General features: G+C 44.2%; 1 protein-coding gene across 1 annotated transcript in view; it reads right to left on the bottom strand.

Annotated features, from left to right (window-relative positions):
• Nucleotides 1–17,091, bottom strand: part of LOC143930924 (alpha-2-macroglobulin-like) — a 143,004-nt gene that overhangs the window by 18,955 nt on the left and 106,958 nt on the right. Inside the window, exons 28-29 of the mRNA XM_077455615.1 lie at nucleotides 15,581–15,743; nucleotides 11,342–11,547 (exon numbers count right to left, since the gene is read on the bottom strand). Of these exons, the coding sequence (XP_077311741.1) occupies nucleotides 11,342–11,547; nucleotides 15,581–15,743 (369 nt within the window). The remainder of the gene's footprint in view (nucleotides 1–11,341; nucleotides 11,548–15,580; nucleotides 15,744–17,091) is intronic.

The following is a 17,091-nucleotide window of genomic DNA, read 5'->3' as shown; positions in this document are numbered from 1 at the left end:
CCTTGTCCCCATGCTGATGAGGACAAGGGCCTCTTCCCGACAACCCTGGCCGTTGGTTGTCAGGGTCTGCGGGTGGGGGGCTTATCGGAATCCGGGACCCCCCTTAATAAGGGGGCCCCCGGATACCGGCCCCCCACCCTATGTGAATGAGTATGGGGTACAATGTACCCCTACCCATTCACCTGTAAAATAAAGTACAAAAAAAAACACAACACACAAGATAAAATAATTTATTGCACAGCTCTGGGGGTCTTCCGTCTTCGGGGGTCTTCTCGCCGGACTCCTCCGCTATCTTCTTATAGCTCTTTTGCTAGCGGAGGAGCCCAGCATTCTTCTTCATAGCCGCGGCCTCTTCTTCCGACTTCGGGGGTCTTGTCCCCCTCTTCGGTTCTTCTGCCCGGCCACCGCGCCTTCTTATAGCTCTTTTACAGGCGGTGGCCCGGTCTTCTGTCACCGCCTTCCGTTCTTCTTCTCCTGGAGATGTTGACTCGATGCTCTCTCCGGCCGCAATGCAAGGGACGCGACTTATATAGGGACAAGGGGCGGGGTCATCGGTTGATGTCACATAGGTGGGTGTCACATGGGTTGATGTCACATGGCGACAGTCCCAGCATCCTCCGGGACTGTGACATCGTAAGGGGGCGGGGTCACCATGTGAAATCAACCCATGTGACATCCACCCATGTGACATCAACCGATGACCCCGCCCCTTGTCCCTATATAAGTCGCCGCGCAGCGCGTCCCTGGCATTGCGGCTGGAGAGAGCGTCGAGTCAACATCTCCAGGAGAAGAAGAAGAAGAACGGAAGGCGCGGCGGCAACAGAAGAACCGAAGAGGGGGGCAAGACCCCCGAAGTCGGAAGAAGAGGCCGCAGCGACGAAGAAGAATGCCGGGCACCTCGGCTAGCAAAAGAGCTATAAGAAGATAGCGGAAGAGTCCGGCGAGAAGACCCCCGAAGACGGAAGACCCCCGGAGCTGTGCAATAAATTATTTTATCTTGTGTTTTGTGTTTTTTTGTACTTTATTTTACAGGTGAATGGGTAGGGGTACATTGTACCCCATACTCATTCACATAGGGTGGGGGGCCGGTATCCGGGGGCCCCCTTATTAAAGGGGGGTCCCGGATTCCGATAAGCCCCCTGCCCGCAGACCCCGACAACCAACGGCCAGGGTTGTCGGGAAGAGGCCCTTGTCCTCATCAGGAAAAAGAGGGGAAAAACTGCGCTACGGGAAAAAGAAGCAAGTAGTGTTGAACGGAAGCTGCAATTCAAATATATACCAAAAATATACCAAACAGAAATAGAAAGAAGAAGAACTGCGCTAGCCACAAAATACCCACTGTGATTAGGGTATATGAAAGTATCAGACCCACACTGTGGGTCTTAGTATCTAGTGTGTTAATATTGTGAATTCCCCAAACTCAATGTATGTGTATCAAACTCTGTGCATAAACCCCTAAACCATAAAGGTAAGAATATAACGAATATATATTTGCTATTAAGCATAAATAACCTATCAAAGAAATACTAAATCTGTGTTCAGAGACACTCTGTGTAATATCCATACAGACATATATCAAAAAATTGAAAAATTAATATAGAAAATAAACATAAAAAATAAATGTCCATATAGTGAATGAACACCAGTGAGACAAAAATTTCAAATGAGGTACGGCAATAAAGAAAAGTTCCAAGCGACTGAATTGCAAAAGCACGGATTGGAAATCTTCTCCAAAGATGTGGTGTGCTTATCCCATCACCAAAATGAATGAATCAGCTCCTTACCAGATCCAGACGACCCCCCGTTACAGAGGGTCACCACAAGCAATAGTAGTCAAAAGGGTGTCCGGATAGCGCCTCCTCCTCAGATGGTCACGAATCTTCCACACGATGGGGTTATGGCTGTTACTCACTCCCAACACGACGTGGTGTCACATAAGGGAAAACATAGGCAGATCCAGACGACCCCCCGTTACAGAGGGTCACCACAAGCAATAGTAGTCAAAAGGGTGTCCGGATAGCGCCTCCTCCTCAGATGGTCACGAATCTTCCACACGATGGGGTTATGGCTGTTACTCACTCCCAACACGACGTGGTGTCACATAAGGGAAAACATAGGCTCCAGATAGTGTAAAACCAAATGACTTTAATTCTTAAAAAGCGAACGTAAACACTTACATAAAAGACTTTAAAAGCAGGTTCAAAACAAAGACGTGCACCGGCCGGATACACGCCAACGCAAAAGACCAACCCGTCCTTCCTGGTCCACAAAAAACGAACACGACTTGGGGTGACGTCGACACGTTCGCACCGCCCTACGCGTTTCGTAATAATTTACGTCGTCCAGGGGCACGGGCGGCGTGCGACGTCACCCCTTTTATAACCATATATTTAACCAAGCCTCACTTTGGGTCAGCGGCCATTTTAGATGTCACAAACAGTAGTAATCAAAGAGAACGTAGGCCAAGCCTCACTATCACTCACGAACGTCAGATGTGCGTATCCGCAACGAACGTCCTATGGTTGCGGGCCAAACCTCGTTTTCATGTGGACGTTATAGGATCATAAGCCAAGCCTCACTTCCAGGTATTAGCCCTATCGGCAAAGTAACGTGGCAGATGCCCTCACATGAAGGTGCGCCTCCTGAACCCCGGAACAGGGTACAGTGTGGATCGCCAAAACAGAAGGGTAAAATAGATTAAAAATCAATAAGGTAAAAAATTTATAATAATGAATTAGACAAATAATAATAAAAAATATAAAAAATTAATAAACCATCCCAAATAGGGACAAGAATGCATCAGAAATTTTACGCTTCCTGGTGCATTCATACGGCCATCAGGTCCAATTACGTGTGGACAAATAGGTGTAAAGGTACCTCAGAAGTAGTGCGTTTACCCGGTGTGTTTATATAGCAATCAAAATCAATTAGGAAATGAGATTGCTGTAGACATGTGTTTCAAGTGCCTTCTTGTCTCGCGTGTTCCCCAGGGACTTTTCTGGAGTGTCCCAAAACAACGTCGAGGGATAGACCTAACCATAACCTAAAAGGCCGCCAGACCCAAAGCCAGGTCTATCACACAAGAATGTGCTCTACAGTGATATACACCAAAGTAAACAGCAAGAAAAAATTAATAATAAGAAAAATTAATAATGCAATCAGGTGGTTTTTCACAGTAACTAATACAGTAAAAACGTTGTAGGGAAACATTACATCAAAACAGGTCACCTCATGAATTATTAATGAAGGCATTTACATCGGTGTCCACATTAAGGCCAAACGGAGTGTATGTTTTTAATTTATGAATCCAGGCCATTTCGAGCTTGGATATCTCCCTGACCAAGGACCCTCCCCTCCAGTGGGGCTTATATTTGTCTAAGCCAACAAATAGGGTGCCTGATGGGTCTCTCTTGTGTGTCTGGTCGTAATGCCTGGACACAGGGTGTTTATCAAACCCCCGTCTGATGTTGCCAATGTGTTCGTTCACCCTGACCCGAAATGCCCTCTTGGTCCGCCCAATATACTGGAGGCCACAGGGGCACTGTAAAAGGTAAACCACAGCCTCCGAGGAGCAAGTGATAAAGGACTCTATATCATATGTCCTAGAGGTGCTCGAAGATGCGATACTAGAAATCTTAGAGCCCCTATATGAATTCAGGGTACAGACCTGACAGTTCTTACATTTATAATAGCCAACTAGATTTTGAAAAAAACATCTATTAGCCTTAGGCGGGTCTTGTACACTGGGGGCAATCTTGTTTCCCAGTGAAGAGGCCCCTTTGAAAATTACTTGGGGTTTAACAGGCAGAACTGGATTCAAAACATGGTCACTAGTAAGTAAGTGCCAATGTTTCTGAATCAGATTTCTCACACCACGATGCTGGACTGAGAAAGTCGTGACAAACGGTACGCCACCCTGTGTACCTGCCCTGGCACTTTGTCTGTCTGCCAGTAGTGAGGGTCTGTCTCTAGTCCGGGCAATCTCCATAGTTTCACCAAGAGAAACGGGATCATATCCCTTTTCTAGGAATCTACCTGCCAAAATCGCTGCCTGTTCATCATATTTTACTAAATCCGAACAGTTCCGTCTGAGGCGTAGAAATTGCCCCAGGGGAACAGCTTTTAGCCAAGGTTGAAAATGGCAGCTATCGGTAGGGATGTACGAATTCCTATCTGTTGATTTGAAATATGTAGATGTAATAAACTCATTGCCAACCCTCCTGATGTTAAGATCAAGAAAGTTGACCTCCTCCTGGCTAGCCTCAAAGCTAAATTTGATTCCTCTGTTGTTTTCGTTTAGACCAGCCATAAACGACCGCAAGTCTGACTCTGTTCCTTCCCAAAGGAGGAGGACGTCATCGATATACCTCGCCCACAGGACTATCTCGGACCTTCTAGGGGCATCGACGACGTCCTCCTCCCATTTGGCCATAAAGAGGTTGGCCAGGCTGGGGGCATATTTAGCCCCCATGGCCACTCCCCTATCTTGGCGGTAAAATTGCTGGTCAAACCAGAAATAGTTGTGCCCGGCCGCATATTCCAACAGTTCTATTAGAAAGTCAATCTGAGCTGAAGGAAGGCCTGATCCCCTCTGTAGGAATAATCTCACTGCCTCGACCCCTAAAGAATGGGGAATGATGGTATACAGTGAGTTCACGTCTGCTGTGACCAACCAAAGACCATCTCCAGGGGTGATACCAGACAGGAGATTGATTACGTGTTTGGTGTCCTTGACATAAGACGGAACCTTTTGGACCAGAGGTTGTAGATAATGATCTATATACTTGCCCACCCGGGACGTGACCGAGTCGATACCACTGACTATGGGTCGTCCCGGGGGGCAAGATTGATTCTTATGAAGCTTCGGGAGGTAATAAATAACAGGTGTACGGGGGGCACAGGGTATCAAAAACAGTTTTTCTTTATCATTTAGAATGCCCCTCCGATGACCTCCCTCCACGATCCTACCCAATTCCTTCTTATACTTGTCCACTGGATCCCGATTCAAGATAGTGTACGTTTCCCTATCTTCCAAGATGCGATGCATCTCTTTCATATAGTCACAACGGTCTAGTACCACAATCCCCCCCCCTTTATCGGCAGGTCTGATGACCAGGGACTTGTTATTACACAAGGTGTCTAGGCCCATCTCCAAATCTCTCCGCATCTTAACTTTCTTTACCCTAATATCCTCCAGGTCACGTAGTACCACATCCCTGAACACCTTAATACTGGGTGCAAGGGATCCTGGAGGGTTAAAAAGGGAAGCGTTTGAGAGGTTGGAGTGTTGAAACTCCGTAATTCTCGTAGTGCTCTCTCTGATGGGATTACCCAGCATATATCGTTTTATGTTTAACTTACGGACGAATTTGTGTACGTCCATATAAGTTTGAAACTTGCTCAGGCATCTGGGCGGAGCAAATTTCAAACCTTTGTCTAGTATTTTGGTTTCAGAGGTAGTGAGTATCTGTTTGCTGAGGTTAAAGATTCCAGTTCCTATGGCCTCTTTCTTTTTTGTTGATTGGGCTCGCCTCCCCCCTCTAACCCCTCTCTTTGTTCGACGGACCTTTTTAGGCCTCTGCTGTCCCTGGGAAAAAAATGTTGGTTATTATTTCCACTAGTATGGGGCCCTTCCTCATAGGCGGGCTGTTGGTGTCCCTGTCTAAACCCTGGGCTCCCCTGAAAATGGGGGTCCGGATGGCGTCTATGGTCCGCCCTCCAATGCCCCTAGAAGGTCCGAGATAGTCCTGTGGGCGAGGTATATCGATGACGTCCTCCTCCTTTGGGAAGGAACAGAGTCAGACTTGCGGTCGTTTATGGCTGGTCTAAACGAAAACAACAGAGGAATCAAATTTAGCTTTGAGGCTAGCCAGGAGGAGGTCAACTTTCTTGATCTTAACATCAGGAGGGTTGGCAATGAGTTTATTACATCTACATATTTCAAATCAACAGATAGGAATTCGTACATCCCTACCGATAGCTGCCATTTTCAACCTTGGCTAAAAGCTGTTCCCCTGGGGCAATTTCTACGCCTCAGACGGAACTGTTCGGATTTAGTAAAATATGATGAACAGGCAGCGATTTTGGCAGGTAGATTCCTAGAAAAGGGATATGATCCCGTTTCTCTTGGTGAAACTATGGAGATTGCCCGGACTAGAGACAGACCCTCACTACTGGCAGACAGACAAAGTGCCAGGGCAGGTACACAGGGTGGCGTACCGTTTGTCACGACTTTCTCAGTCCAGCATCGTGGTGTGAGAAATCTGATTCAGAAACATTGGCACTTACTTACTAGTGACCATGTTTTGAATCCAGTTCTGCCTGTTAAACCCCAAGTAATTTTCAAAGGGGCCTCTTCACTGGGAAACAAGATTGCCCCCAGTGTACAAGACCCGCCTAAGGCTAATAGATGTTTTTTTCAAAATCTAGTTGGCTATTATAAATGTAAGAACTGTCAGGTCTGTACCCTGAATTCATATAGGGGCTCTAAGATTTCTAGTATCGCATCTTCGAGCACCTCTAGGACATATGATATAGAGTCCTTTATCACTTGCTCCTCGGAGGCTGTGGTTTACCTTTTACAGTGCCCCTGTGGCCTCCAGTATATTGGGCGGACCAAGAGGGCATTTCGGGTCAGGGTGAACGAACACATTGGCAACATCAGACGGGGGTTTGATAAACACCCTGTGTCCAGGCATTACGACCAGACACACAAGAGAGACCCATCAGGCACCCTATTTGTTGGCTTAGACAAATATAAGCCCCACTGGAGGGGAGGGTCCTTGGTCAGGGAGATATCCAAGCTCGAAATGGCCTGGATTCATAAATTAAAAACATACACTCCGTTTGGCCTTAATGTGGACACCGATGTAAATGCCTTCATTAATAATTCATGAGGTGACCTGTTTTGATGTAATGTTTCCCTACAACGTTTTTACTGTATTAGTTACTGTGAAAAACCACCTGATTGCATTATTAATTTTTCTTATTATTAATTTTTTCTTGCTGTTTACTTTGGTGTATATCACTGTAGAGCACATTCTTGTGTGATAGACCTGGCTTTGGGTCTGGCGGCCTTTTAGGTTATGGTTAGGTCTATCCCTCGACGTTGTTTTGGGACACTCCAGAAAAGTCCCTGGGGAACACGCGAGACAAGAAGGCACTTGAAACACATGTCTACAGCAATCTCATTTCCTAATTGATTTTGATTGCTATATAAACACACCGGGTAAACGCACTACTTCTGAGGTACCTTTACACCTATTTGTCCACACGTAATTGGACCTGATGGCCGTATGAATGCACCAGGAAGCGTAAAATTTCTGATGCATTCTTGTCCCTATTTGGGATGGTTTATTAATTTTTTATATTTTTTATTATTATTTGTCTAATTCATTATTATAAATTTTTTACCTTATTGATTTTTAATCTATTTTACCCTTCTGTTTTGGCGATCCACACTGTACCCTGTTCCGGGGTTCAGGAGGCGCACCTTCATGTGAGGGCATCTGCCACGTTACTTTGCCGATAGGGCTAATACCTGGAAGTGAGGCTTGGCTTATGATCCTATAACGTCCACATGAAAACGAGGTTTGGCCCGCAACCATAGGACGTTCGTTGCGGATACGCACATCTGACGTTCGTGAGTGATAGTGAGGCTTGGCCTACGTTCTCTTTGATTACTACTGTTTGTGACATCTAAAATGGCCGCTGACCCAAAGTGAGGCTTGGTTAAATATATGGTTATAAAAGGGGTGACGTCGCACGCCGCCCGTGCCCCTGGACGACGTAAATTATTACGAAACGCGTAGGGCGGTGCGAACGTGTCGACGTCACCCCAAGTCGTGTTCGTTTTTTGTGGACCAGGAAGGACGGGTTGGTCTTTTGCGTTGGCGTGTATCCGGCCGGTGCACGTCTTTGTTTTGAACCTGCTTTTAAAGTCTTTTATGTAAGTGTTTACGTTCGCTTTTTAAGAATTAAAGTCATTTGGTTTTACACTATCTGGAGCCTATGTTTTCCCTTATGTGACACCACGTCGTGTTGGGAGTGAGTAACAGCCATAACCCCATCGTGTGGAAGATTCGTGACCATCTGAGGAGGAGGCGCTATCCGGACACCCTTTTGACTACTATTGCTTGTGGTGACCCTCTGTAACGGGGGGTCGTCTGGATCTGCCTATGTTTTCCCTTATGTGACACCACGTCGTGTTGGGAGTGAGTAACAGCCATAACCCCATCGTGTGGAAGATTCGTGACCATCTGAGGAGGAGGCGCTATCCGGACACCCTTTTGACTACTATTGCTTGTGGTGACCCTCTGTAACGGGGGGTCGTCTGGATCTGGTAAGGAGCTGATTCATTCATTTTGGTGATGGGATAAGCACACCACATCTTTGGAGAAGATTTCCAATCCGTGCTTTTGCAATTCAGTCGCTTGGAACTTTTCTTTATTGCCGTACCTCATTTGAAATTTTTGTCTCACTGGTGTTCATTCACTATATGGACATTTATTTTTTATGTTTATTTTCTATATTAATTTTTCAATTTTTTGATATATGTCTGTATGGATATTACACAGAGTGTCTCTGAACACAGATTTAGTATTTCTTTGATAGGTTATTTATGCTTAATAGCAAATATATATTCGTTATATTCTTACCTTTATGGTTTAGGGGTTTATGCACAGAGTTTGATACACATACATTGAGTTTGGGGAATTCACAATATTAACACACTAGATACTAAGACCCACAGTGTGGGTCTGATACTTTCATATACCCTAATCACAGTGGGTATTTTGTGGCTAGCGCAGTTCTTCTCCTTGTCCTCATCAACATGGGGACAAGGTGCTTTGGGGTGGGGGGGCGCACGCCCCCCCTCCCCCAAGGCACCCCCCATGTTGAGGGAACGCGGCCTGGTACGGCTCAGGAGGGGGGCTGCCCGCTCGTCCCCACCCCCTTTCCTGGCCGGCCGGGTAGCATGCCCGCGATAAGGGTCTGGTGTGGATCTGGAGGGGACCCCCACGCTGTTTTTCGGCGTAGGGGGTTCCCCTTGGAATCCATAACAGACCTAAGGGCCTGGTATGCTCTCGGAGGGGGAACCCACGCCAAATTTTTTTCAGAAATTTGGTGTGGAGTTCCCCCTTCAGAGCTAATAATTCTGTCAAAGTCTCCTCCGTATAGACAGAGACCCGACTTGGAGGCGACCTCCATTGAAATCAATGGGTACAAGTCGCCTACAAGTCGGATTGAAGTAGTACAGGAACTTCTTTTGAAGTCGGAGGCGACCTCAGTAGCGTGCATTAAGACGGCTCTCATTCACTTACATTGATTTTTAAATGTTGTCCGACCTGAGGCGACTAGGGGCGACCTGAAGTCGGATCTGAGTCGCCCCTGTGTGAACCGAGCCTAATACATCCTATGCATTAATGTGAAAAAACTTCTGACACTGACAGGCCCCCTAGCCCCCCTCTTTTACTCACCTGAGCCAGTTGGTTCCCTCGGCAGAGACATGCTCTATCACTCTGCCCAGGGTTCTCAGCTCTTGATCGGATAGATTGATAGCAGCACAGCCATTGGCTCCCACTGCTGCCCACCCGCAAGGTAACCCACAGGGAGAGCACTTCTCCCAAGGAGTTTACCGATGGGAGGAGGAGTCGTGAGCCCCGCCGAGGGACCCCAAAAGACGGTGATCGTGGCCACACTGTGCAAAACGAACTGCATAGTGGAGGTAAGTATGATATGTTTGTTATTTTAAAGTAAAAAAAAAAACAGGGTCCTCTTCCACTCCTCGCAATGACGACATCAATGAGTCAGTGGATGTTAGAGACCCTGCACTCTTCCACCTTTCGTTTGAGGATGTCCCACAGATGCTCAATAGGGTTTAGGTCTGGAGACATGCTTGACTAGTCCATCACCTTTACACTCAGCTTCTTTAGCAAGGCGGTGGTCATCTTGGAGGTGTGTTTGGGGTTGTTATGTTAGAATACTGCCCTACAACCCAGTCTCCGAAGGGAGGGGATCATGTTCTTCTTCAGTATGTCACAGTACATGTTGGCATTCATGGTTCCCTCAATGAACTGTAGCTCCCCAGTGCCGACAGCACTCCTGCAGCCCCAGGTCATTACACTCCCACCACCATGCTTGGCTGTAGACAAGACACACTTGTCTTTGTACTCCTCACCTGGTTGTCGCCACACACGCTTGACACCATCTGATCCAAATAAGTTTATCTTGGTTTCATCAGACCACAGGACATGGTTCCAGTAATCCATGTCCTTAGTCTGCTTGTCTTCAGCAAACTGTTTGGGGCTTTCTTGTGCATCATTTTTATAAGAGGCTTCCTTCTGGGATGACAGCCATGCAGACCAATTTGATGCAGTGTGCGGCGTATGGTCTGAGCACTGGCACTGACAGGCTGACCCCCCACCCCTTCAACCTCTGCAGCAATGCTGGCAGCACTCATATGTATATTTACCAAAGACAACCTCTGGATTTGACACTGAGCATGTGCACTTAACTTCTTTGGTTGACCATGGCGAGGCCTGTTCTGGGTGGAACCTGTCCTGTTAAACCGCTGTATGGTTGTGGCTACCATGTTGAAGCTCAGTTTCAGGGTCTTGGCAATTTTCTTATAGCCTATGCCATCTTTATGTAGAGCAACAATTATTTTCTTTTTTTTAGATCCTCAGAGAGTTATTTGCCATGAGGTGCCATGTTAAACTTCCAGTGACCAGTATGGGAGAGTGAGAGTGTTAACACAAAATTTAACACACCTGCTCCCCATTCACACCTGAGACCTTGTAACACTAACGAGTCACATGACACCGGAGATGAAAAATAGCTAATTGGGCCCAATTTGGACATTTTCACTTAGGGGTATGCTCACTTTTGTTGCAGTTTAGGCATTAATGGCTGTGTGTTGAGTTATTTTGAGGGGACAGCACATTTACACTGTTATACAAGCTGTACACTCACTACTTTACATTGTAGACAAGTGTCATTTCTTCAGTGTTGTCACATGAAAAGATATAATAAAATATTTACAAAAATGTGAGGGGTGTACTCACTTTTGTGAGATACTGTATATGTGATCTGCTGAGGTCTGTTTTAGCCAAGCAGGTGAACATTTCAAATCTGTTTCTGACCATGGCTGTATGAGTTGTACAGACGGGCATCTGGGTTGTTGACATTTATTTTCTTGCAGTCACTGAGACATTTAACTAGTATGTCAGTGATTTAACCTACCGTAATTTCATTCAGCCGTAATAGTGTTCTTATGTTTTGGTGGACTTGATCTTAAGTGGCAATGAGATATGTAATGCACTGGAATGTTATCAGTCACCTGTGTAGATGAGAAGCCTCCATAGGGGTTCTGCTGTTTGCTCAGCCAGTTCACAATCTCTGTAGCTTTGCCCAGGTCAGGTTTAGGTTCAGAGAGTAGAGCCAGGAGGACATAGGCATTCATTTCCACCTCAGCAGATGGGGCTCTGTACCAGTATGAATCTTGAATGGGAGGAGGAGTATCCCGCGCCCAGTGGAGCTGTCCATCTGTAAATATGACGACACCACATAATTACACAATGATCTTCTTTCTCCAAAAACTGAACATAGCACCTTACTACAGGTTGTGCAGGATCTCTGTAGAATTTGGATTGCCAGAGGAGACATTGCAACTGGCATTTAAAGAAAATTCTGACACATCAAAACTAGAGTTGGGTTTGACAAATATACCTAATTAATGAGGTATTTCTCCATCTCCTTCCCCCCCCCCTCCCTCCCCACCCCTCATATAGCCCAGTCCAAGGATTTAGAGCGAGAAAGTCTGAAAATAGACATCAGTTCTCTCTCAAACCACAATTCATTGCTAATCATTTGTCACCCACTATATGGCCAAAATTTTGGTGACACCTGACCATCAGACTATTGTAGATCCAATGACAAAACCTTGAGTATTAATAAGGGGCGGGCAGCCTTTTTGTGGCTATAATAGCCTTCACTCTTCTGCCAAGGCCTTCCATGATATTTTGAAGTGCAAACTAAAATGTACGATAGGGGAAATCCTTTGTGAATAGTGGGCAGAACATGGAAAGTGCCTGTTGGAATTTGTTACTATTCAGCCAAAAGAGCATTGCTGAAGTCAAATACTCATGCTGGACAAGAAAACCTGGCATTCTATCAGTGTTACAATCCCTCCCAAAGGTGTTCAGAATGGCTTAGGTCAGGGCTCTGTGCAGGTCACTTGAGTTCCCCGGCTAAAATCATTAAGCCATATCTTCAAGCACATGGCTTTGTATGCTGGGATACAGCCATGTTAGAACAGAAAAGAGCCTTCCACAAACTGTTGCCATAAGTTTTAAAGTGCACAGTTATCTAAAATATATATTTAAAAAAAAAAAAAAAAAAACATTAAGTTTTTATTTGAGTTTAACAAGAAATTAGTACAAAAATTTGTATAAAACATTTGTACAGGCTGAACAGTTGCCGTTCAACAGAAGTAAAGTGGGTACAGAAGGTACAGTACTCAGATGTGTTACAATTATAAAGTACAATTTCAGTAAAACATATTTATCCACTTCAGCCCCGGACCATTTTGCTGGTCAAAGACCAGACCACTTTTTGCGATTCTGCACTGCGTCGCTTTAACTGACAATTGCGTGGTCATGCGACATGGCTCCCAAACAAAAATTACGTCCTTTTTTTACTACAAATAGAGCTTTCTTTTGGTGGTATTTGATCACCCCTGCGGTTTTTATTTTTTGCGCTATAAACAAAAATAGAGCGACAATTTTGAAAAAAAAACACATTATTTTTTACTTTTTGTTATAATAAATATCCCCCAAAAATATATAAAAAACATTTTTTCCCTCAGTTTAGGCCGATACGCATACTTCTACATGTTTTTGGTATAAAAAAAAATCGCAATAAGTGATTGATTGCTTTGCGCAAAAGTTATAGCGTTTACAAAATAGGGGATAGTTTTATGGCATTTTTATTAATATTTTTTTTTTACTAGTAATGGCGGCAATCAGCAATATTAAATGACACTGGCAGTTAAGGGGTTAACCAGTGGGTGGCAGTGTAGGGGTTAAGTGTTCCTAGGGGTGTGTTACTAACTGTTGGGGGCTGGGCTTTCATTTAGTGAACACTGATCTCTGCTCCAATCACATGGTGCAGAGATCAGCGTCACTAGTTGCTAGGCAGAACGGTGAGATGCTGTTTACAACGGCATCTCTCCGCTCAGCCGCTCCGTGAGACGATCACGGGTACGCCCGCGGCGATCGAATCCGCCGGACCCGTGACCGGACTCACGGGGGTCCCAACCAGCGCTCACGATGCCAGGGCGGCATTAGAGATTGGACGTACCTGTACGCCAATATGCCTGCCCGTGCCATTCTGCCCACGTACATCGGCATGCACTGGTCAGGAACCGGTTAAATGTTTGGCCAAATGCTCCATGCTTCTTGAAATGTATAATATGATAGTGAATTGAAAGATAGAAGTTTTTTTCGTTAGTTTGGTTCATATGAACAATATCGGTTACTTCTGATAGGTTGGGGGGCTAATGTTGACTTCCACCGCCTTAGGATTAGAGACCTGGCTGCTAGAAGCATGTGCGTTACAACCTGTCTGTAGTCCTTTGGGTAGTTATCAATACTTATATTAAGAAAGGCTAGTTCAGGGCAGGGTGACAATTGTCTAAAACATATTTTTCTACTGCTTGGTTTAGCTTTGACAATAATCATTATTGGAATTGCCTAAACTCCAATAATTTGGAGGGATGTCCACATACATTTAACTATATAGTGTACCTTCAGATAAAATCCAGCATTTAAAAAAAAATCAATAGTTCCCAGAAATGAGTCCACATGTAGACAGGGTCAACTTGCGTGGTGACATCACAGATATGGACTCCGCCCTACCCATTTAGTCAGAGTTGACGTCCTCAGGGGCATGCCGAACCATTGATTTTTTACATGCTGGATTATATCTGGAGTTGTGTGAGTTCTTAGTATCATCTTCTTTTAATAAAATATCATGACGTTTTACACTATGTGGACCATTTTTTCCCCTATGGTTTGTGAGTTGGAGTGATTTTCATTGTCAGCCATAACGCTATCCTATTCAGCCCAAACAGAGGGAACCAAATAGATCTTATGTGTATCATTCATGCTTGTCTAGACTCTTAGAATTTGGAGTCTCGATCTCTGGTAAGCAAGCATTTCACATGATTCAAGGTGGAGTTGCACCTGAGTGAAAATTCCACAAAATATTTGTTCACTCACATTGTGTATTCACTTCAAGAGACTGTGTTCACTTAGATTGTTTTTGTGTTTGGAGACTAATATGAGATTTTTATTTATATATCAGGGATATGCAATTAGTGGACCTCCAGCTGTTGCAAAGCTACAAGTCCCATCATGCCTCTGCCTCTGGGTATCATGCTTGTGGCTGTCAGAGTCTTGCTATGCCTCATGGGACTTGTAGTTTTGCAACAGCTGGAGGTCCGCTAATTGCATATCCCTGATATATATATATAAACATCTCATATTAGTCTCCAAACACAAAAAACAATGTAAGTGAACACAGCCTCTCTCATATATATATATATATATATATACACACACACATATACATATACACTGTTTTTACTATTTTTATTATTTTTATTGTTTACTTATGTTCTTACTTATTAGATGTCCACAATCGTGGCACGGAGAGGCAGATGCCTATGTAAGAGACCACTACTCCCGATCACTTGAGCAGTAGATCTCTGTCATGTGTGGTCTATGTGTGTTCCCTCAGTGTGTTCTAACTGTAGACACCCTACAGTTAGAACACACTGAGGGAAGATACTTAGCCCCTTTATCGCCCCCTTGTGTTTATCTCCTTCCCGGCCAGTGACATTTACATAATAATCTGTGCATTTTTATAGCACTGATCGCTGTATAAATGTCAATGGTCCCAAAATAGTGTCAACAGTGTCCGATCTGTCTGCTGCATATATATATATATATATATATATATATATTATTTTTATTTTTTATTTTTTGGGGATAATTATATAGTAAAAAATATTGCTTTTTTTTCAAAACTTATTTTTCTTAATCTTTTTTTGTTTATATTGCAAAAAAATAAAAACCGCAGAGGTGATCAAATAGCACCAAAAGAAAGCTGCATTTGTGGGAAAAAAGGGCGTCAATTTTGTTTGGGTACAACGTCGCACAACCGCGCAATTGTCAGTTAAATCAATGCAGTGCCATATCGCAAAAAAAAAGGGCTTGGTCGGGAAGGGGGTAAATCCTTCCGGGGCTGAAGTGATTAAAAAGGTTAAAAAATAATAATATATTTGGCCTAAATCCCACCTTTAATAGGTTTTCCACTTACAGGGTAATTATCTTTGTATCTGATTCTTTCCCCCTTTTAATAATCAGTGCACTCAGTTTCAGCCCCAACCGAAGAGGGGTGTAAAGAAGGATGCAATTGAATAAATTAAATTTTTGAAAACAATCGTAAAAAAAAATTTCAGTTAAAGTATACAATGACTTCTGCCTAGAATCATTTTAGTAAATCTATTCCTCACCTTCTCGTATAGCTTTTTCTTCCAGTTTCTCCAATACAGCCGCCCTGAGTTCTGTTTCTCTGCACAGTGTAAAGGTGTAGGCCAGCAGAGCCAAAGTGTATACATTGCTCACATCCGCAGCAGCCTTCCGCAGACAGGACACTGCGTCTCTGACTAGAGGATCCTAGAAATAAATAAACTAGTATGAAATCTCAGTATTTCCTAATTAAAAATTTGGAAGAGTAATCAAGAGGATAAAGATGCATAATGAATCTGATGTGATCTATGTACCAGGGACGTGCGGTGAGGTCAGTGGCTGGTGAAGCACTGGCTAGTTTCAGAGCCAGATACACACAGGTTACATACGCCGCAAACCTTAGAGTGAGAGCAATAATCCTAACACTAGGTCTATTCTGTAACTCTAAACATGTAACCTATAAAAAAATTCACCTATGGAGATCTTTAGGTATTGAAGTGTGGCACCATTCCACGAGTGTGCGCATTTTTAAAGCGTGACATGTTAGGTATCTATTTACTTGACATTACGTCATCTTTCACATTATACAAAAAATGAGGCTAACTTTATTGTTTTTTTTTATTTATATTCATGGAACTGTTTTTTTCCCCAAAAAATGCATTTGAAAAATTGCTGGGCAAATACTGAGCGAGATAAAAAGTTGCAATGACCGCCATTGTATTCTCTAGGGTCTCTGCTAAAAAAATTGCACATGCTTGTGGAAAGGCGCCAAACTTCTGTACTTAAAAATCCCCATAGGCGAAGCTTTAAAAATGTTTAGAGTTAAACAGGAGGTCTAGGGCTAGAATTATTGCTCTTGCTCTAACGTTCGCGGTGATCTCACATATGTGGTTTGAACATCGTTTTCATATGTGGGTGGGACTTACATATGCGTTCGTTTCTGCGTGCGAGCACACAGGGACAGGGGCACTTAAAAAAAAAAATGTATTGTTAATTTTACTTTACATTTTTTTAGTTGACACTTTAAAAAAAAATGTTTTGGTCACTTTTATGTAAACATACCTTGTAATAGGAATATAGCACCATCAGTCCTCTTTACAGTGAGAAATGGGGTCAATCAAGACCCCACATCTCACCTCTAGGCTGGGACAGCTGAAATATAAAAAAAATGGTCTCGGCTTCCCAGCCGAGGCGCGCACCATTTGTTTGAATGCAGAGGCCGGGCCTGGCGTGTCATAACATCATGCTTGGCCTTCAAACAATCAGAGACTCCGGCAACCATCTAGTCCACCGGAAATCTCTATGGTATACATCCGGGGCCAGTGGATCCATTCTCCGACTCACTGATGGCTGTGGTGAGTCGGTAGAAACAACGGAGGGTGGCGAGAGGGGGGGGGGGGATGTCCCCTCTCGCAAGAACGATCAAGTGGCTGACCAGCCAATATGATGATTCTTATGGTGTAGGGAATCGCCGGCTGCAAAAGACAATATTTGAATGATGCCTGTAGCTGCAGGCATCATTCAGATATACCTGCACAAAGTCAAGGACATCATA

This window comes from Lithobates pipiens, unplaced genomic scaffold (assembly GCF_037356315.1).
Source record: "Lithobates pipiens isolate NorthernLeopardFrog02 unplaced genomic scaffold, aLitPip1_a1.2 Scaffold_25, whole genome shotgun sequence".
Taxonomy (NCBI): domain Eukaryota; kingdom Metazoa; phylum Chordata; class Amphibia; order Anura; family Ranidae; genus Lithobates; species Lithobates pipiens.
This window is presented reverse-complemented; position numbering and strand designations above follow the sequence as displayed.